The sequence below is a fragment of the Triturus cristatus genome, chromosome 9 (genome assembly GCF_964204655.1).
Source record: "Triturus cristatus chromosome 9, aTriCri1.1, whole genome shotgun sequence".
Taxonomy (NCBI): Eukaryota; Metazoa; Chordata; class Amphibia; order Caudata; family Salamandridae; genus Triturus; species Triturus cristatus.
The window spans coordinates 1,258,746,651-1,258,769,229 of NC_140592.1; the positions used below are offsets into that span (position 1 = coordinate 1,258,746,651).

The 22,579-nt window shown below is 44.3% G+C and overlaps 1 protein-coding gene across 1 annotated transcript in view; it reads right to left on the bottom strand.

The window, feature by feature from the left end:
• Positions 1-22,579, bottom strand: part of SEC61B (SEC61 translocon subunit beta) — a 43,158-nt gene that overhangs the window by 14,881 nt on the left and 5,698 nt on the right. Inside the window, exon 3 of the mRNA XM_085627366.1 lies at positions 4,609-4,710. Within this exon, the coding sequence (XP_085483492.1) occupies positions 4,609-4,710 (102 nt within the window). The remainder of the gene's footprint in view (positions 1-4,608; positions 4,711-22,579) is intronic.

Consider the following 22,579-nt stretch of genomic DNA (forward strand, 5'->3'; position numbering starts at 1 on the left):
ATGACCAATCAACGCCGGCAGTGCAAGGTTCAATACATATCTATCAGAAACCGAAGGACCCCTGCTGTCCCTGTGTAGGGCCCTGCCACAGTCTATGATGTGAGGCACCATGACCAATCAACGCCGGCAGTGCAAGGTTCAATACATATCTATCAGAAACCGAAGGACCACTGCTGTCCCTGTGTAGGGCCCTGCCACAGTCTATGATGTGAGGCGCCAATCAATGCCGGCAGTGCAAGGTTCAATACATATCTATCAGAAACCGAAGGACCCCTGCTGTCCCTGTGTAGGGCCCTACCTGTCTCTATGATGTGAGGCACCATGACCAATCAACACGGGCAGTGCAAGGTTCAATACACATCTATCAGAAACCGAAGGACCCCTGCTGTCCCTGTGTAGGGCCCTACCTGTCTCTATGATGTGAGGCACCATGCCAATCAACGCCGGCAGTGCAAGGTTCAATACATATCTATCAGAAACCGAAGGACCCCTGCTGTCCCTGTGTAGGGCCCTACCTGTCTCTATGATGTGAGGCACCATGACCAATCAACGCCGGCAGTGCAAGGTTCAATACATATCTATCAGAAACCGAAGGACCCCTGCTGTCCCTGTGTAGGGCCCTACCTGTCTCTATGATGTGAGGCACCATGCCAATCAACGCCGGCAGTGCAAGGTTCAATACATATCCATCAGAAACCGAAGGACCCCTGCTGTCCCTGTGTAGGGCCCTACCTGTCTCTATGATGTGAGGCACCATGCCAATCAACGCCGGCAGTGCAAGGTTCAATACATATCCATCAGAAACCGAAGGACCCCTGCTGTCCCTGTGTAGGGCCCTACCTGTCTCTATGATGTGAGGCACCATGCCAATCAACGCCGGCAGTGCAAGGTTCAATACATATCTATCAGAAACCGAAGGACCCCTGCTGTCCCTGTGTAGGGCCCTACCTGTCTCTATGATGTGAGGCGCCAATCAATGCCGGCAGTGCAAGGTTCAATACATATCCATCAGAAACCGAAGGACCCCTGCTGTCCCTGTGTAGGGCCCTACCTGTCTCTATGATGTGAGGCACCATGCCAATCAACGCCGGCAGTGCAAGGTTCAATACATATCCATCAGAAACCGAAGGACCCCTGCTGTCCCTGTGTAGGGCCCTACCTGTCTCTATGATGTGAGGCACCATGCCAATCAACGCCGGCAGTGCAAGGTTCAATACATATCCATCAGAAACCGAAGGACCCCTGCTGTCCCTGTGTAGGGCCCTACCTGTCTCTATGATGTGAGGCACCATGACCAATCAACGCCGGCAGTGCAAGGTTCAATACATATCTATCAGAAACCGAAGGACCCCTGCTGTCCCTGTGTAGGGCCCTACCTGTCTCTATGATGTGAGGCACCATGCCAATCAACGCCGGCAGTGCAAGGTTCAATACATATCTATCAGAAACCGAAGGACCCCTGCTGTCCCTCAAGGCCCTATTAGTCTCTATGTGTAAGGCCCTACTACAGTTTCGATGATGTGAGGCGCCCTGACCAATCAGACTCCCTGACGGCGGGGGCATCAGAAGGGAAAACTGCAACTAAACCAGACACCCTTTTAGCACAGCTCTGCTGCCGTGAAAATCCTGATGATACCCACATTACGCAGTGCAAAGCCATCTAAATCCAAGCAAGTAACTGAAAGGCCAGAAGCATAACTCAGCCACTCTATTTTAGCCTGCCTCTTACTCCGGATCACGGGCGCACAGACATCTGTTTATGTGCAACACAATTAAAGATAGATAAAAGATAGAAGCTGCCTACAAGCGCCAGCACTCCTAAAGAGAGTCTGGACTAATGTTCACAATGATGCAAGAGAAACTATTAGAATGCGAGAAAGACTAGAATGCGACTCTTTAGAACTAGTAACGCCCTAGCAGTCAGTCGGTAGTCTACTCAAACAGATGCTCTGCGTAACCCTCCATTACACCGAGCCTTCCGCTGAGCTACAATACTAGACCTAGAAGACATTTTTGATGACTAATGAATGTTAATGCCATTACAGATCAGTGCAGCGAGCTCAAACTATCCCGATGCTAGGACTCCGCAACACTAGTCGGCTTACACAGAAACCGGATGGGTACACCACCACGTTTAATGGGGTTCAGACATCACTTAGAGATGTAAAGGTTGGTGAATGCGGGAACTCTACATAGGCCGCTGCTACTGCAGCTTTTCCTCTGCGGAGTCATTTAGGACTTCTAAAAAGGGGTACGTACGGTGCTGCAACTGTGCCTCCTGCCAGTACGATGCCACTACAGGGTACTGACCCCTTTTAACTTGCACAGCCAAGCCAAAGGTGGGGCCTTGGCAATCTTGGACAATGGTCATTTGGTTTCTGCAGGGATATGCCAAAAAAGAAAAAAAACAGAACACTGTCACCTAAATCAGGAAACCATACCCTTGAAATAACAAGCAAAGCGGGCGCTGTTGTAACAAGATGGTGGCTGCATAATTGGAACGGACATCCGCAAAATCAATGTTCTCCTGCCTGCTGAGGTAGCTACGGGGACCTGTCCTGTGCAAGCGCTCTGCTATCCAATGTCTCCAGCCACTGGAGCCAGGGTGCATCCGATCGCGAAAGTGAAAGCGATCGCTATTGCAAAACACACAAACCCGCGAGTGGTGTGCATGCCTCAGCGAGACATGTGGTTTCATTTATTGCGCCCGTGTCTGGGCACAATAATTGAAACCACATGGCGCCGGTGCGGGTAACAGACACCAATAGGACATGGGCAGAGCAATGCGCCCGCCTTTGGCTAATTGCGTGCTGTCTTTGTTAAAAAGACACACGCAAAGGCCAATAGCGTGGCACAAAAAGAAAAGCACACACTCGTGAGTGTGCGATTCCTAAACCCCCTACAAGAGGTCTCTCGCTGCGCGAGACCGAATGAGCCTGCGTCATGAAGTTTACCAATCTGTTTGCGGAGCCCCCGATTAGAGTGGATGACGTACCGGGGTGCCGCTGCACACAGATTGGGAAGTCTTGCGTTATTTTACCACTGGGCTTTCCTTCTGTACCCAGACAAGGAAGACTTGTTCATACCTGAAAAGTGCATAAAAAAAAAAAGTATGGAAACTGCAACTTCGCGTTCAATACGATAGGACAGTGTCAGTAAGTGTGAGGAGGGAGTCAGTCAGGTAGCTAAAAAGAACAAAATGATCTGTAGCTAAATATGGGTCTTTAACCAACACATAAATGTGTATAAAATGCAATACATACACATTAACTGAACAAGCATTGACCAAGGAAACACCTTATGTATGAGACCTATTGGCGTTCGCCATATTGTATATGCAGCATTGCTGAAAACAATGCACAAAAAAGGTACCATGACATGGCAGTCACATCATTTTAGAGACAGAATAGGAAATAAAAGTTATATGAAATGCACTTAATCGCGCTAATGTGCTTTCCTGATTTGTTTTATTTTTTTCATAAATCGCAAGTACACGGGGGTAGTGAGTTGGGGGTGTGGAGTGCCACTGCGTAGATACCGCCCTCTGGCACAACCCAAACTGTACTTTTTGGCCCCCTGAGAACATCTTTGTGAGTACCCATGCTCTAAATCATATTCTAGTACAGGTACCCACAAATTCAGAGATTTTAAAATAACACAGCCCCTGAACTACATCTCTTGTTCCTATTTCAGAAATACACAGGTTTCCTTGATTCCCATTTTTCACTTTACATTATTCACCATATGAATTGGTCTATACTCGGTACACAATGAAAATACATTGATGCAGCTCAGTCATTGGGTCTGGTTGCCTCGAGTTCTTGGAGAACCAACAAACCCTACACATCACTGCAGCCTCAAGGGTCTAGCGGAAGTAATGGCATATTGTTTTGGTAAATCACCCACCCTGACAAAAAATTACGGATGAAAAACGTTGTCACAAACGGAAGTTTCTTCCTAATCATTTTTTATATTTCTTTATTCCAACAATTATTTTTGTTTGGGAAAACCTTGAGGGATCTACAGACTCCTCCCTGAATTCAGGATTTCCTCTACTTTTCAGAAATCTTTAGTTTTGCTAATCGGTTTCATACCGGTTTCAACCACAAACTAGAAGTAGGTTGGAACCACAAAAAAAGGAATAATGGGCTACCTCTTTGAAAAATGCCAAAACTGTGGTAGACCGTTCTTTTTAATTTATTCAGCTCTGCGTGTTGTTGGTAAGATGGTGACTTTAGCACAGCAAACTGTCGTTATTGTCATTTTTAGGGAAACAATCAGATGGTTATCTGGAGCACGTTTACCTAGTTTTCTAAAAACAAACAAAGAAAAAACAAACCTCAAAATGTTGCTATATTCTGCCTATTTTCTCGGTACCCTACAGGGGAATCCACAAGCCCTCGGTATCTTTAGAATCCCCAGGATGAAGGGGGTGAGGGGGAAAAGTCACAAATTCTGCATGGATACCTTATGTGGAAAAATAGCTATGGATCCTTAAGCGCAAACTTCCCCAAATAGCCAAAACAAAAGAGCTCAGCACTGGGGGAGTGGGGAAGTAATTAAGGGGTTAGATTTGAAAAATACACATTTCGCTAAACAATTACTTACACTTTCAGACCAGGCGAATCTTCTGTATAGAACCTCCACATGCCTCCTGTGCCCGCTGAGGTCGTTCGGGCAGCACTCCTAGTTCCACTGCTGGCATTTTTCCTGAGGAAAAACAGTAATTGATATTGTAAAAAGTTGATGAGAATGAAAGAGAGCAGACACCTTGTTTTTTCCCCATTATTTATGCTGGGAATTCAACAATCCCTCTGAAAAGCAATGAGATCTTGTTTGTCTGAAAACAAGGCCTACTCCTTGTATATTTGTAGATCGCGAAGTCCAACCACTCAGCTGTCATTCCCCCCCTTTGAAAGTTGGAAATCCGAAGGCAACACATTACATGGCAGGATAGCAAAGTAGGCTGTTTTCGACAACTGAAAACTCCCATGTGGAACAAACATCCTGGCAAATAAGTAGGAAAGTGAAATACATGTTCTTTAGAGTCGAACGCTGCACAAGATGAGTAGCAAACCAGTTGCTGCAATAGAGTTACAATACTCATGCACCAGGGTACAGAGGACGAAGGACCAATTCAGGAGTCTTTAGGTCTACAAATCAATCAGCTTAAAAAGTCTGTCTTACATGACAACCTCGAGAGATCAAAGGAAAAAAGCGAACTTATCGTACCCATGGAAACACAAGCAATGGCAAACAGAATGTGTCTGGCTTAGAGGCGAAGTGCTTCTGCACGGACTTTACTCAAGTGGATGAATGTGGAAATGATTCAATCGTTGGGGGAATGGAGAGGTAGGCGAATGATGGCTGGAGTGAGTACAGGAGAGATTACAAAATCAGCAGGAGAGAGAATGCATAGGTAAAGGGTCATGGACAAGGTGGTGAAGCTGTGTAATTTAGGTGAACAGTGTGTTGAGAAGGAGCAGCTAATGAGGTAGGGGCAAAGTAAGTGCACGGCGTGGATAGGTGGAAGAACGAGTGCCTGGATAGGCAGCTGCATGAAAGGGCAGGTTTATGAGTGGATCAAGGAGGCAAGGGCAGTGCATGCATGACAGTGTGGGACACAAGACGGTGTGCATAGGTATAGTCTAATTAGGCATCGGTGAGGGAGTAAAACACACCACCCTCAACATCTAATTAGGCATCGGTGAGGGAGTAAAACACACCACCCTGAACATCTAATTAGGCATCGGTGAGGGAGTAAAACACTCCACTCTACAATCACCCGGCGTATATGTATTAGTGCCAGATCCTGCTACACACTTCTAGATCTTTGAGCAGTCCAAAGAGGAGATTCTGCTCGTGGGGTTTGGTATTTTATGGCAAACAGCATGAGATGTATTTGCATACAATTTATGTACATACAAGTCATTGACATTTCGGTTATCTTGAAATTCTGGCATGGTCCCAACACTCCTGGGCCTGCGGTGGGGTCAAGATTTCAAAATGGGTTATGGTGTGCTGATTGAGAGCGCCTTTGGCACCCACGTGGGTCTTGGCGCCAAGACAGGTCGAATCTTATACCAATAACACAACCGAAACAGGGGAATAATGGGAAACAAACTTCCGTGCTCACATGGAGCTGTAGTAAATGTGAAATGATCCAATACAAACTGGGGGAGGTGTGCCACAAATGAGCCCACACAGAGAAGAACCAGGGCCACCAAAATGGCATTTCTTAAGAACACTCATAAGTCTGAGTAATGAGGATTGCAGTTTCTTGTAGGATTTCACAAGTTGTAACAGAGACAACGTTTTAGGCTACTTGGTGCCCCAGGCACATTAACTTAAATTGTATTATCTCCAAAATGTAACTAATGTAGAGATCGGTGCGTATCCAACTCAGCTCAGTGGAATCTTTCTTTTCCTGGCTTAAACCGCTGAAATGTGGAATTATTTGCTAAACTGTGATTGTAACTTTGTATGATTGCCTGTACACGCTGTGGGATAAACACAGAAGACAAGTGTTCGCAGTAATAGCACAGAGGGCTGAATTGTAACCTATCCCTGGCTGGTTGTTATCTTTACCTCTTAGCGAGGGCACAATTACGACTGCTGTGTTCTTTTCCAACCTTCCTTCAATTGATGCTTTATCAATTCTTCCCAAGCAGGGCAGAGTCTAAAGCTAGGCCTCGAAAATCTCCAGGCTTGCCTCCCACTTGAATGACGACCTATGCATGACGGCCACTGCCTCTGGGGAATATCCCACCGCCTCGAATCTCATTTAAATCCTTCCCCAAGGGCATCCAGCCTGGGAACCCAAGTGAAGAGGGGAAATGTTAATAAGAGACATTTTACCCTGCAAGCATCTGTTCGTAGCATGTAGTGCTGTAGATTAACATGCTCTGCATAGACCCGTCATCTGGTGTTGGGGCTTGGACGTTTGGAACTTGTTTTTTCTTCAAAGAAGTATTTAGAATCCTTTTGCTGGTATTGTGCATTGGTAAGGACTTTATGCAAGATTGTTTTTCACTCAGCAGGTGAAAGTAGTATAGAGCTGTAAGACCAAGTGGCGCACATGAGCACTGCTAGAGAATTAGGCATAGAAAGAAAAAGAAAGAACAGTGACTAGAGCCACACATTTAGGGGAGGAGAGTCGGCACATGTGAACCTACAGCACTACATGCTAGAAACAAATGCTTACAGGGTAACATTTTCAGTTCGTATTATGTGTTGCCGTAAATACACATACTCTGCCTTAGATTGTAAAGCTGTCCCTCCATATACGTGGCGGCTAATGTTTGGATGGAGCAGATGTCTTAAAATAGGTCCTTAGAACTGTGTGGCCAACTAAAGCTTGTTTAGTAAACAGGTACCAATCAGATGTCAACTAGTGGAATTTTTCCCCAAAGGCGGCCATTTTGGCAGCCTTCTTTTGTGAAAAGTGTGCTCTGGGGGGTACAGGGACTACTAACTTGGCTTTCATGTAGCAAGTCTGTATCCACCTGTCTATCCATTTGCCAACTTCCGCTTTTGAATTAGGCTGGCTTTTCTGAGGGTTAATAAGGGCTACAAAAAGCTGGTCAACTTACGAAAGGATTTGGTCCTATCCATATGGTTTTACTCGAGAGCCTTCTTGATGTCTAGAGTGTGAAGGGTTCTCACTGCAATTGATTCCGGTTGTGTAAAAAAGACTGAAAGAGCATTCATCTGGGTGAGACGAAAAGGTGAAAGACCTGGACCAAAAATGTTTGGTTGGTCCATAGTACTCCCCTGTCTTTGCGGACATACATGTAGGCTTTGTGTATAGTGAGTGTTTGCAGTTCACCAATACACCGAGTGAAGTTACAACCATTAGGATTGCAACTTTCCAGGAAAGGTACTGGAGGTGCAGGAGTACACTGGCTCAAAGGGGAACCCGCGAGGACAAAATTAAGATTCCACTCATGGCGATGGAGGCAACCTGGGGGCAATGACCCTTTTAGGACCATCAATGAAAACCTTGATGAATGGTATACGTAATATTATAGTGTTCCATAGATTGCATGTAAGTAGTTATGGCTAATAGATGAAGTCTAATGTCTGATGCTAACCAAGACTGTTGCCGATAGAGGTAGCATATAATGTCCGACACCGCAGATGTTAATGGATCATTGTGCTTTAGGATACAGTAATGATCAAACATCTTCCATTCTGCAGTACTGGCAAGAAGTATCCTTACTTCCCAACAAGAAGAACCCAGGAGGCGGATTTTTTTACTTTACAGAGTTTTATATAGCGCGAACTTGACCCGAATCGGGTATCCGAGTGCTTTACATAGCACTAGTTGCTTTACATGAGGACACATTAATTTTTTGTTGGGCAGGGGAGATTAAGTGATTAGCCCAGAATCACAGGCTGTTCAGCGTCATTGCAGAGACTCGAACCCAGTTTGATATGGTGTGCATTCAATGGAAGGAGTTAATGGGGGATGCCCGGGTGCTTCACATCATTATGTAATGACACACAGAGTTCTTCAGAACTGTGTATAAAAACACCTGACCCTTCTAAGCAACATTTTCTGCCTGGAGAAAAAGAATAAGGAACACCGGACCGTAATACATTTGAAAGAGTTTAACAAATGAGTGGGAACTCGCAATTCCAAAATGGAGAGCATTCACCTCCGCAGGGCCATTCTTTAACCAAACTACTGGTCGGTAAGACTGGACCGGAAGGATGAATACCACACCATTAAGATTTCTCACCACACAGGAGGTACCAGCTACAGAATGGTGTCATGATGATCATATTCCTAGACGATCCCACTGATTCATTCAGACCCCTCGTGACCGAGGGTCCAACTTTGGTTGGCAGTGTCACTTCTCCAGGGACTGACTGGATTTTGTAACAAATTAACAGAAGTCAGAATTCAAACCTTCCCAGATGATGGTCTTCTTGGGGTTTGTGATAGATTCAATTAAAAAACGTTTAAGTTGTCTCAAAACAAGATGGCTATACCGGAGAAGAACTATGGTAAAGGAGAGAATTTACCTTGTGGTGAGGAAATGGGGTTAACTACGGACATTGCTAGGTTAGCATGAGTAGTATACGCTTGGCTGCCATTCTGCCGCTTTTGCACACGACACTACAGGGCTCTGTTCTCTTGAAATACTTTGCTGAAGCTGCTTCACATGAGAACTTTCTACCTTTCACATATCCAGCGGGGCACCGCGATCTCTGTCTGTACAGCCTGTTCAAGATCGAATAAGAATGTATGCTGTTGATTCACTTTGGTCGTATCCACGCACATAGACATAACATGAGGCACAGCGGCCCACCTCGGGTGCTTTTAATATGCCATTACATGCATGAGGAGGCACTTGGAGAAAACCTTTCCAACATAGAAGAGCTGTGCTGATCCGGAGATGTAATTCACTGCATCTGATCTCGCAGGTATGGGGTCTCGCTGACAAACCAAGAGGTCTTCTATAATTATTTTAAACTAGTTCATGAGCACGGGAAGGGTAGTAAAAGGAGCTATAGTCCTGTTTCCACTGTCATAATAGGATTTCCTCTTTTGTGCTTTTTGGAATTGTAACAATGCCAATTACATTGTGTTTATGCATTATGCTGCTCGTATTGGCTAGAGTACTGCATCTTAGAGCACGTTAGTTAAAAATAAACATTTTAAACTATACAGTGTCTCACGTTGTGGACAAGTATGAGTGTGAACGAAAGAGTTCTAGTTTCGAGCTATTCCTGAGAGTTTATTAAGTCGCATGATCTAGGTTGTCGAATCATTGGTAGCTTCGCTGTAGTGCAGATAACGAATGAGACACTATGCTAGTCAGATTGGGGTTCTGGGCGCTGAGGTGGCTTTTTTGGTACACAATACACCGCGGTCCTGGTTTCCTGCCATAGTTCTGTGCATGAGCAGAATCCCTGCAACAACCTTGGACAGTTAGCCAGGATAGTGGAACTACTTGCCTTCTCCATACTGGAGATATTCTCATGACCCCTTCATTACAAGTCATTGCAGAGACTCAAGGTGATGCATCATCGCAAGGGTGCTGACAAACACAGAGGAGGTGACTCAATCAAGAGGATAAGACAGAGATAAAATGGTGGTTAGACCACATGGAAGTGTGAAACGGCAGGGGTATTTTTGGAATGGCACCTGATCTTATTAGAATCAGATGCAAGTTGTTCAGGTTGGGGTGCTCATTGTGGAGATATCACAGGAGAACCTAGGCAGAACAAGAGGAGACTGCATTTGAACTGTCTGGAACACATGGCAGGCTCATTCGTAATTAGGAGTATGGCAGCAAACAGTGTGCCGCTCGATACATCTGAAGATGGACAACGTTATCAGCCAGACTACATAAACCAGCTTGGGGGAGTGATGAGGTCCAAAGCACTAGCGAACTGGCAGAGTTCCGGTACCATCGTCTACAAAACAAGATCTCGGTAATGGTGGAAATCTGCCAGAGAAACTGAATTTGATGGGGGACCTCCTGGTGTATCTATGTCCTAGGTACCTTAGTACCATATGTATTGGGCCCAAAAAGTCCACTAGCCCGCTCGCTATGGCAAGCAAGATTTAATCAGGACGAGCTGTTTTTAGGGCCTACTTGCCCCTTTTGGGGAGTAGTAAGACAAACTGACTTCTGACCTCTGTCTCTGAAAGCGGAGCAAATGTGACAAGATAACAAGATTTAAAGGCATCTTTATTGCGCACAGAGTGAATGAGTAAGAAAGATGCCTTTAAATCTTGTTATCTTGTCTCATGCGCTGGGCTTCTAGAGACAGAGGTCAAGTAGATTTTTCAAATTACTAGACCTGCAGGTCTGATAACATTTTTACGATTTTTCCAGCCCTGGTATACTAGGGACTTACACGGTTACATTAGTAGCCAATCTGGGAAGAAGCACAGAGACTGGGGTCCTCTTTAGCAGGATCCCAGTCAGACGAGTCAGAAAAACATGACATCAGCGACACGTGAGGGTGACCATGAAAACAGATCCTACTTTCCTACAAGTACAGCAATCAGAACAATGCATAAGGTGGGGTAAATACCCGAATAAACATTTTAACTGACTGATATACGAAATATGATATACAGATATTGATTATTGGTTTTACTGAGCACTTGCTTTGGTACAAGGTGCAATGTTGCTGGTCACCACAATATTCACCGTGGTAAATTCCAACTAAAAGAATAAACAGAATGCAGTTACCAAGGGTTTGAGCTACTTATGCACCCTGACCCCACCTCCGGGCATCAGAGGTAAGCCCTCATCTTTTTTCAAACTGCGAACACGTAGCGAGTTAACAGGAGTACTGTTAACAGAAGAGCATCCTTGACATAGACTTAAGATACAAAACTGTGAAAAGCCAAAATGCAGGGCTATCAACAACAGAGGCATGGAGAAACGAACTAATAAAACAGTTTGATAGGACAGGAATGGTGGGCATAAGGCATCAAATGAAGGGTGAGTAGTTGGGCAATAGCATAGGATGCCAGGTGGTTCCATATCACAGGGCACGTTATTTCCCAGACCAGGCACTCCTTCAGCTGACCTTTAGAGTGAACATGGGTTTCAGCAATAACACTCAGAGTGCCGTGGTAGAGGGGTGTGGTGTACAGATAGTAAGGATCCAACAGGACATCTAAAGGACTGCAAAATGGGTGGACGGAGGTCAAGGGATTGTTTGTGCATTAGAGCACTAGTGTTACAATCTTTCCAGAACTTCAAGAAGCTTTATTTATTAGCCTCTGTGCTTCCACCTATTCTTTCACCTGGTTTGCTCCTCTAAGAAGCGCTCCGTGTGAGCTTCCTAGCTCTTTTAAGGTTTCACCCAAACAATTTCCCCTGCTTCCCTCATAATGATAATCAATGCTCTGTTGGACTTGATCCCTGCACTCACCACCAATTCACCTAATCTTTTACTGCACTCCCTACTTTTTGCCAAGCACTTCGCAGATCTGCTCCAGATTGTTGCAGTATCCCTATGGAGCCTTCCCTCCCTCAAACACCCCCCACCACCCTTTGCCAACTATGCCAAACCTGATCTCAACTGGCTCAGAGCCCCTTCACACTCACATAGCTCCCAAGTCTTCCAGTCAACTTGAGAAACTCTGGTTCTCCCAATTTCCTGTTTATCTTCACTGCAAACTCCTCTCCCCCACCAGTGACTAAGCTCCCAATAATTCTGTCACCCGCTCTTACCTACTCACCACCTGTCTTGATAAGGCCCCAAAATGCTTACTGGCTAGGGAAGAACACCTAGGCTTATCACCCACTGTAGCGCATGACTGAATGGCATGACCCGAGACTCCACATTTTCCATCATATGCCCTTCCTTCTTGTGAAAGGGAGGGTAATGTACCATCTAATGAATTCAATACTATGTTTGCCAAGCCAAAGGTGCATACATATAAAGCTATACTCACACCATTCTCTACCTCAAAAGTACACAGTTCCCTGGGAGAACCCTGCGCACCACTGAGTTCGAAGCCACATATGTGGTTAAGGATTTTGCCACCTCAATGGCACATCAAGTAATACTCATACTTCACATATTACCAGCAGTGTACATTTGAACCTTTAGCTGTCAATATGCACACAACATGGTTGCAAACCATACAGAGTGCTAAGATTCTGCAATGTCAACATAGTTTCCATTACCCATCAGTCCACTAATGAACCATACAAAAGATGTAAAAATACACTACACCTTCATGCACATACCAATGCGTCAAAGTCAAATAGCAGGACCTGATACCTTAAATCATTCATTCAAAGCAATGAGCAATAGCCTTCCCCCCCCTCCGCTGCAGAATAAGACAAGCAGCAATGTCAGTACATTTGCCGGTGTACATCTAACCAGCCACTATCCAATATGATCAATCAGTAAACACTATATTATAACTAAGGCTCCCTGTTTTCCATTTTTACGGATATTTACAGATACAGACAGAAAACAATGCGTTTTCTGTCTGCATTTATTTTTAAAAGTGGATAAATACAGAAAACGTTTCTTCTTTTTAGTGACTGTATGGTCTTTAATGAATTGTAGCCCAATAGCTGAGCAGATGGACAGCATGGGAGATTAAAAAAAAAAAAAAAAACAGGATGAAATGTATTTCAATAATGGCAGAAGTCAACATATATTTGTGGTATAATGCTAATATTTCGTGGATGTATCGTCACATAATAGTTGGCAGCTTAAATAGCTAAATCATGATGACAGACATCAAAGTATGAGTGTGTGTGTCTATCAGTTAAATACAGAAATGTACAGTTTTACAACTTCCTTTAGACACAAAAATAAATACCATAAAGCCGGGAGCCCTAATTATAACCTTAAAGACCTCAGCACTGAGAAGCCTGTATGGAGAGCCATGAGCTCAATAAATCCTTTTGAATTGAACTAAATTTCTGCCACACCAAATTGGACTCATTCCTAAATGAAATGCAACACAACTAAAATTTTGACTCTGGTAGCCGGTATACCAGAACCTAGAATATACCACTGGACCCTACAAATTAGTATGTAGCACCACACAAATTCACATAACCTAATGTTTCCTTCCTGCAACACTGCACATCACCCCAAAAAGAGGAAACAAATGCTCGCTCAGTCACTCTTTAATGCCATGGTTCAGAACTGCCCAGGTCTTAATTGGCAAAGGAGACCGTTGCGTCTCAATAACGATGCTGCCCACTTAATTGTACTCTTCTACTCCACCCTAACCTAGCTCCAAGAGAGTAAAGATTGATTGACCTTTCCAGCGACTGTTCACAACCAGGACATGACAGGGGGAAATGACAACTTCCTGGCACAGCTGAAGGACTACAGTGGAATATTTCTCTGTGCCCTGCTCAGAAGTCTGCAAGTGGGATAATGTTAACTGGATTGGTGACAATGTTCAAAACTGCTCAATACCAAGACGTTTAAAAAGGTTTCCCTAGCCATACAAGTGTAACAGCTTCCCAATGACCTACTCACTCTCACCCATGCTCCCTAAACACACATCAGACTCAGATCGACTGAGGTTTATCCAATTCCAGGAAATTGTCAGGGATTGAAGACTTTATAATCTGTGTTTGAAAAGGGTTGACCCTAGTTGCACAGTAAGCTAAAAATCTACAAATGACCTCGATTTCACAGTTCAGCAAAGGAAACTGACAAATTACAAAGTAGTGCAATCTTGGAGGATTAAAAAAAAAGACAGTTCAAATGTATTTTTCACTGTGTTGTGGAAATATGGATTTTTCTGGTCAGTTATGTCCCCTATCTTGGACCCCAACGGTTCCATGTATGAATCACAAGTACATGTATGTTCCCTCCAGTTCCAGTTATGAAGACGCAAACACATGTGCGTCCACCGTCAACATGTCCTCTGCCAGATCCGCCATGAATAGGCCGGATATTCCATTCCTAAGTATGAAAGGCCACCGCCTTTATATGGTTCACTTATGCCATTTTACAGTCCAGGCAAGTAGGCCCTGATTCTGTCATCGAACTCTTCTTGCTTTCTGCCTCTGAAAACTCCAGTCTGAGCCTGCATCTGTGACCATGAACTTTGTCTCATTCTCTGCGCGGCTCACGAAGCCTGACATCAGCCTATTCTCTGCCAAGAACTGTATTTCACCTTCGAGTTATCTGCTTCCCCCTCAGCCAATGCATTCCTGCCTAGTAGTTTAAGTAAACATTCTTCCAGCTACCGAGCAAAGGGCTCGGCTTCTCTGTCTTTATGCAAGTAATTCATAGTCCTGTTACCATGGAATATTCTTACCCCCTCGCATTTAGTGTAGACACTTAGACGCTTGTACACGCACGCACGGTCAGTATAGAATAGATTCTGTCCGAGAGTCCTTCTTTTGTGGATAACATAGTTCTTTAAACATAGGATGTTAGATATGATTTGGGATTAGGTTGACTTGACCCCCCAGACTTTTCGTCTCCACATGTAGAGCTAAATGTCAAGTCCCCTTCACCCCCTAGTTGCACGTCAATCACACGTCATGCTGCTGCGCGCGCATCTATGCCAAGTATTATCTTATAGATCCACCTATATATGACATCATAACCAATTATGTTCCTTTTTACTCCTTATTACACCCATTTTCGGTTACGCATATGAATCGTCATTTTCCTTATCAATTGTTACGCCTACTGCATTCGCTTCATTGTAATGTATGTACTATAAAAGTCATTTCTTGTCAATAATGTATGTACTTCACTTCCTGAACCTCCGTGGTGATGGAACTTGGAGCAACCGATTATAATCGTTCATTGGAATAAAGCCCATTCCGAACCTCTGATACCACGGATTCTGCCTCTCATTTTACTGAGCTATTTTATTATGTTTCCGTATCAAATTAAGTCCCGGTAAAGGAATTTTATTTACCACATGAATGGCGCCCGAACAGGGACACTTTCTCATCTCACGCGCCGGCGGTGAGTTGCAGGCCCGGTCTCCTGTCACAACTGGACGGACAATAACGCGTACCAGCCGGATTTCCTGTGTCTCCCTCCGGTCAAGCGGGGGCGACTGAGGCTGCGATCAACACCCAGACGAGGCGGTGAGAAGTGCGAAGTATCCCGACCAGAGCCTAGCTGAGAGAGCAAGATCCGAGGTATACAGAGGCCCACCAGTTCGAAGTTGAGTCCAGTGTCCGACGAGTCGAGTCCAGTCCAGTCCGGTCCAAGTCCAGTTTCTGAGGCCTTCCGTTTCCGAAGCTACCCGGTGAGTACCATTGCTGGGGAGGCATTTCTGACGTGCACATAGGTTGTGCCGGTCAAGACGGGTTTGGGTACACAAATCCGGTCTGCACTGTTTTAGCAGTGTATATGTACTGTTTAGCAGTATATCAAGTATTCCGAAGTATCTGTTTATTGTCAAAAAATTATGCTTGGTGATTAGTTATGCAGACGATCATCATTGTTGGTTATTTCAAAGGGTAAAAAAAAATGTTTAATGTTTAATGTTTAATGTGTTAAACGTCCTGCATATTGTGGTATGAATGGTTGTTCATTATTGTGCTTTTGTACTAAGTGTGTTCAAGATTAAGTATCAGATCAGTTCTCAATATGCCGCTCTTTTCGAAATCAAGACAGATCACTACAAGAAAAGGGGTACTCGAAGAAGCGGTTCCTATTCCTCCTAGGGACACTCCAGGGTACTTCATGTATCATAAACATGGCTTAGACGCTATATTATTTCTTGATTTATGGGTAGACTACACCAAGGAATTACCAGAAAGTCAGAGGTGGCCCGCAGCGGGGACCTGGGATGCAGAGTGCATCATGAAAGTCGAGGAAGAGTTATGGAAAAGGAAAGTCAGACAGTCACAGAAAGATGCCGTTGAGTTATGGCGTAAAGAATCTCATAGACGTACAGAAAAAGCACGCAGACAGGAGGAGAAGAGTAAAGAGAATTCCAATAAAGTTCAAGAAAATCTATTAATTGAGGAAGGTATCCGAGTGAAATCAGAACAAGAAGACAGACAAAGAAATGCCCTTATGAATGGTATGTATCCCCTTCTGGCCGAAGGATTACCTAAGGCTACTCCAGAGATACCGAAAGACTTGCCAACCCCATTATTTCCAATAAAGGTACATCCTAAGGGGCATCCTAGAACCGCAGAAGATGTTTTTCTTTCCTCATATTTAGATGACGCAGCTCCCGAGTATGCAAATTCCGCCCTACATAGACCGCCTGCCAGGGAGGTTCAACGCCAAGATCCAGTACCCGTATCCCTACAGCAACAGATCGTGTCACAAGTTCCGGCAAACACATCTGTTTCTACATCTGTTCCCACAGCTGCTTCTATAGCTGTGTCCACACCTATAGTTGCTGTGTCACGTTCGACGAATCCTTTCACGCCCGACACCCCAGATGGGGCTACGGGAGGTGCTAGCAACATTTTTTCTACGCCACCCAGAATAAATAAACTTACGTTTCAAGAGTCAGCACATTCACGTACCCCCAAACTCATAAACGCCCGTACGCTTAAGGAACTTCTTATAGATTGCAGATATGACCCTGTGCCCGGAAAAGAGGACGAAATGACCCTAGCATCATTACGTATCAGACGAGCCGCAGTGTATTTAGGGAAGTTACCAGGAATGACTGCGCATCTAGATAAAATATACCATTTTGTCCAAACAGGGCGAGATCCAGAATGTATTAACAGAGCTATGGAATACCAGAAAGTGGAGATACAGGGGGAACTGTTACGTTTCCTCATAAATTGTGTGATCAGAAATGAAGACCGACCAGGGGTAGACCCGGAAGCAATGCAAATTCTTACCAGATGGAGCCAGAATATATCAGAAGGTAGACATGATAAACAAAATTGTATAATAGCCATGTGCCGAAAGATCCGTAAAGAAATAGAACGCCTACACGAAGAAAGATTAGCGGTAGACAAGTGCGAACAAAACGAGGAAGAAGGATCAGGACTGCCCACAGGACAGTCAGACACTATAGCCTATGTAGGTAGAGGAAGATCTTGTAATAGTAATAGATGTCTTATTGACCCGATACGCCCGATATGTCCAGACAATAACAGGGGTTTCCCAACACCCATAGTCCATATAAGGTCTAACGAGCATTCGTTCCAAGCCGCCGACAAACTACTCCGAGAACGAAGGGGTTATCATTTTCTCGATTCTATGGATGAACAAGAATTAGCCAGGTCAGCTGTCCATTGGGTTGACAGTCCCGGAAAATATAGTGATGATACAGTAGCACGCACATTTTTGAATCTCACCCCAGATGAACAGCGTTTAGCTGGGATTTATATGATTCAACAACTCATTATACTATATCAGAGTCAGCATTCGGACCCTGGTCCCTTACCTGATATATTGACTGAATTGCTTATGAATAGATGGAGAGGTTCAGGTACTAAATTAATTAAAGAAATTCTAGAATCAAGAAAGCAGTATATTCTTTTTGTATGTTCAGACCGCGTCTCATTGCCCATCAAGGAAAGAACCACGTATTACATGGATAGACAGAATCCCTTACGAGAAGTGCACCCAATAAAGGGCGAGGACAACGAGTTTAAGCGCGTATTTGTATATACGCCCATATCAAAAATAGAATTGTTAGAAATGAAGAAAGTGGTACCCAGTCATGACAAAGATCCAGCGGGTTTTCACCGAGAAATTAAAGACATGTTACTCATGGGAGAGTATACCTATCCCGACATTATGACAATATTAAAGGTATTGATGCCTGCTGGCATTTATGAGAAACTCAGGGAAAAAGAGTGGGAGGTAGGAGACCAAAAGATAGAATGGTCAGTATTAGAAGCAGAAGAAAAGGCCCGAACTGCAGGAGCAGGACTTGGGGATAAAACTAAAGCACTACCAGGTTTATTAGTACAGGTACTGCCACGTTTATTAACTACGAAAAAGGAAGATTGGGGTACAATTTCAGCCTGTAAACAGAAGCAAGATGAAGACACTAGTGATTACTATACCCGATTTGAAAAATGTTTTGGTATAAATAGTGGCATAAAAGCGAGTAGCGAATCATACCCACATCTGTTTGTAACAAAATTAGTAGAAAATGCCCTGCCCCAAGTAAAGAATAGAGTATTAAAATTCGAGAGTACCTGGCAAGGTAACACTCCATCACAAATGTTACAAATGTTACAGTACCATCACAATAGAATTAGAGAAGAACAAGAACACAGACGCATGAAAGACACAAAAATGAAAATGTTAGTTTCTCAGACAGTACCAGCTGAAGGACATAAAAAGGGTATGACACATTTCGGTGATTCAGCCGGACCTGTAAAAGGGACATGCAATTATTGTAAAAAGCCAGGTCATTACGTACACGATTGTCCAGTTTTGAAACATAATATCGCCATAGGTAAAACACAAGAAAGACCAAGGCCACCTAGACAGGACCAGAATGAACAAGGAGCCCCGCAGCATGCACAGTCCATGCCAGCTCCACCACAGTCTGTACAGTTTGTGCCAGCTGCACCAGCGCTGCCCGTTGCTGCCACACACACCACGACACGACAACTGTACCAGACCGCACAGTACGACTATCCTGATTATCAACGATACGCATGAACCAGCCTAGAGAGGGAAGTTGACTTACCCCTTATCGAGATCCCTGTAGATCAAGAAGGACCTTATGTACATAGTGAATTATTAGGCCAAGACAGAAAATTTTTACTCGATACAGGGGCAAGTCGAACAACTATAAAACGTAGTGAAGTTCCAGGGGCACCCCTCTCAGGCTCACAGAATATTTCCCTTGGTTTTTCAGGAAAACCTATTGTTAATGAAGTGTCACAGCCTCTTCCACTTACGATAGGACCTTTGACCCGAACTACAGATTTATTGCTTACTAAATCATGTCCAGAAAATCTGTTAGGAATAAAAACACTGAAGGCTCTAGGAGCTATAATATGTTGTTCTCCGGAAGGAGTAAGGTTGTTTTTACGTGACTTTAAAGGTCATTATGTGTCTAGAGACATGGATCCCCGACTGCAGACTTTACCTACACATCTATGGGCACAAGGCCCTACTGATGTTGGATGCATGAATATTACACCATATCGAGTCACATTAAAGGCAGGAGTGGTGCTACCACGAATGCGACAATACAAGTTACCACCAGATGCTGTAGTGGCTTTACTACAAATCATTGACGAGCTCATTGCCCAAGGAGTAGTTGTAGAAACAGACTCCAATGTATGTAATTCACCGATAATTCCGATTCTTAAACGGACAGATCCAAAGGCCCCGCCAGTATATCGATTGGTTATTGATCTGCGCGAATTAAACAAATGCATTGTGCCACAATTCCCTGTGGTCCCCGATATCTCATCATTACTGACAGCCATTGATTCCGAAGCAACATTCTTTACTGTAATTGATCTCAAGAATGCCTTTTTCAGCGTCCCAATAGATCCGGAAAGCCAATATTTGTTCGGATTTAGTTTAAATGGACGTAGCTTTAAATTCTCACGCGCACCTCAAGGATTTACAGAAAGCCCCAGCATCTATAGCCAAGCACTGAAACGAGAACTTGACAGTATCCACATGCCAGTTAACACTGCCTTGCTTCAATACGTCGATGATCTGTTGATCACCGCGAGAAGTGAACCCGAATGTGAGAAAGCATCACTGACAGTTTTACAATTTCTAGCTGAAAAGGGACACAAGGTGTCCCCTTCTAAGCTGCAATTCTGTGTCCAGTGAGTTATTTATCTTGGACACTCGCTGTCCAAGGAGGGAAGGCAGCTTACACCCGACCGCATTCAGTTAATAGCTAACATGCCAATACCCGAGACACAAAAGGAGGTGCGGGCTTTCATAGGCCTCACTTCATACTGTAGACAGTGGATCCCTCAGTACGCATTTTTAGCAAAACCACTCATTCAGATGACAACACAGGAGGCAGCCACATCGACTGTTCTCCCTTGGACTCAGGAACATACACAAGCTTTTGAAAGCCTAAAGAAAGCTTTATGTCAAGCACCTGTTTTAGCAACACCATGTTACAGAAAACAGTTTACACTCTTTGTTACAGAACGCGAAGGTACTGCCTTGTCAGTACTCACACAGGAACAAGCAGGAGCACACAAACCATGTGCTTATTTTTCTAGTACATTAGATCCCGTAGCTCAGGCTTTGCCTGCATGCCTAAAATCAGTGGCAGCGACAGCTTTAGCAATCAGACAAAGCGATGCCATAGTGTTAGGACATCCATTGACAGTTCAAGTACCACATGCAGTAGAGGTTCTTGTAAATAGAACGCAAACACAACACTTGACTATAGCGCGACTTACAGGGTACGAACTTACATTGTTTCAGCCACATATAGAAATCAGACGCTGTAACACATTGAATCCTGCCACACTTTTGCCAGTAACCGGAACAGACCCACTAGCCCATGACTGTATTGAAGTTATTACTATAACGACGAAACCCAGACAAGACTTAACCGATGTCCCATTGTCAGACCCAGACCTGACATTGTATGTAGATGGTTCATGTATGAGAACAAATACAGGAGAATTAGTGGCTGCTTACGCAGTCACAACAGATACTGAAGTCATTGAAACTAATCGTATAAATACTTTGTCAGCTCAAGCCGCAGAGCTCATCGCTCTGACACAAGCCTGTATTCAAGCCACAAATAAGAAAGTCAACATATACACTGATTCACGTTATGCATTCGGAGTTGTACATGACTTCGGCGTGCTGTGGCGAGAGAGGTTATTTAACTTCCCACGGTGCCCACATTCAGCACGGACCCCTCATTCATGCCTTATTAGATGCAATACATCTACCTACTGCAATATCAATTATGAAATGTAAGGCTCATACGAAGGTTACTGATATCATTTCTCAAGGCAATGACCTAGCCGATAGAACAGCTAAACAGACTGCTCAAGCTCAAACTTCCGACATGACAAAGACAATAGTCCCGATGCCGACACATTGTATGACAGTTAAAGATCCTACCCTTGACGTAATTGACATACAGACACATGCTACACCAGACGAAATAAAGAAATGGACTGAATTAGGAGGGATCCAAACGGACCAAGGATGGATGATGAAGGAAAAGTCTGTGTGGTTCCTTCCTGATTCAATGGTCCAAGTTATAGTTAACACTATACATAGTCCAGCACATCTAGGAGAAAAAGCTATGCTAGATAGCATTCAACACATTTGGTTCAATAAACATTTACGAGCAGCAGCCAAACAAAAGGTCCGTACCTGTATGATCTGTTGCCAGTTCAACCCAGGAAAAAGTGTTCCCGTAGAACAAGGTGGATTTCATCCTCCTAATCACCCTTTTGAAGTCCTCCAGATGGATTATATCCAGATGGAACGATGTCGAGGATTCAAATATGTTCTCGTAGTTGTTTGTGCTCTTTCCCGTTGGACGGAGGCATACCCGGTTTCAGATTACACTGCCCCGACTACTGCCAAACAGTTGGTTCGAGAATTCTTCCCACGATACGGTTTACCACGTGTTGTTCATTCAGATAACGGCCAGCCGTTCTCATCCGAATTAATGAAACATGTTTCACTTTTGTTAGGTTATCAGTGGAAATTCCACTGTGTCCGACACCCCGAAGCAGCAGGTCTCGTAGAAAGACATAATCAGATACTGAAAATCAGACTGTCCAAAATATGCAGAGAGAAAGGTGTCGACTGGGTAGTAGCGTTACCAGTTGCACTCTTCTACATGAGAATGGTAGCACACTCTCGAACAGGGCTATCCCCGTATGAGGTGATCTTCGGCAGACCACCAAATATGTGGGGGACGCCTATACCACGCAAAATAACTGATATTGACTGTAATATGCTGACAGATTACTTGGCTTCCTTGATGTCTGCACTACAATCTTGTCGTTCACAGGTAGCTGCAGCCTTTCCCGACAACACTGAGGTGAAACCCCATGACGTAATTCCGGGGGACCTCGTCCTTGTGAGGAATTTCGACCGAAAGACTCAGCTGGAGCCCAGGTGGAAGACACCCAAGTTGGTCTTGCTGACCACAAGGACAGCCGTGAAGATTGAAGGCAGGAAAGGATGG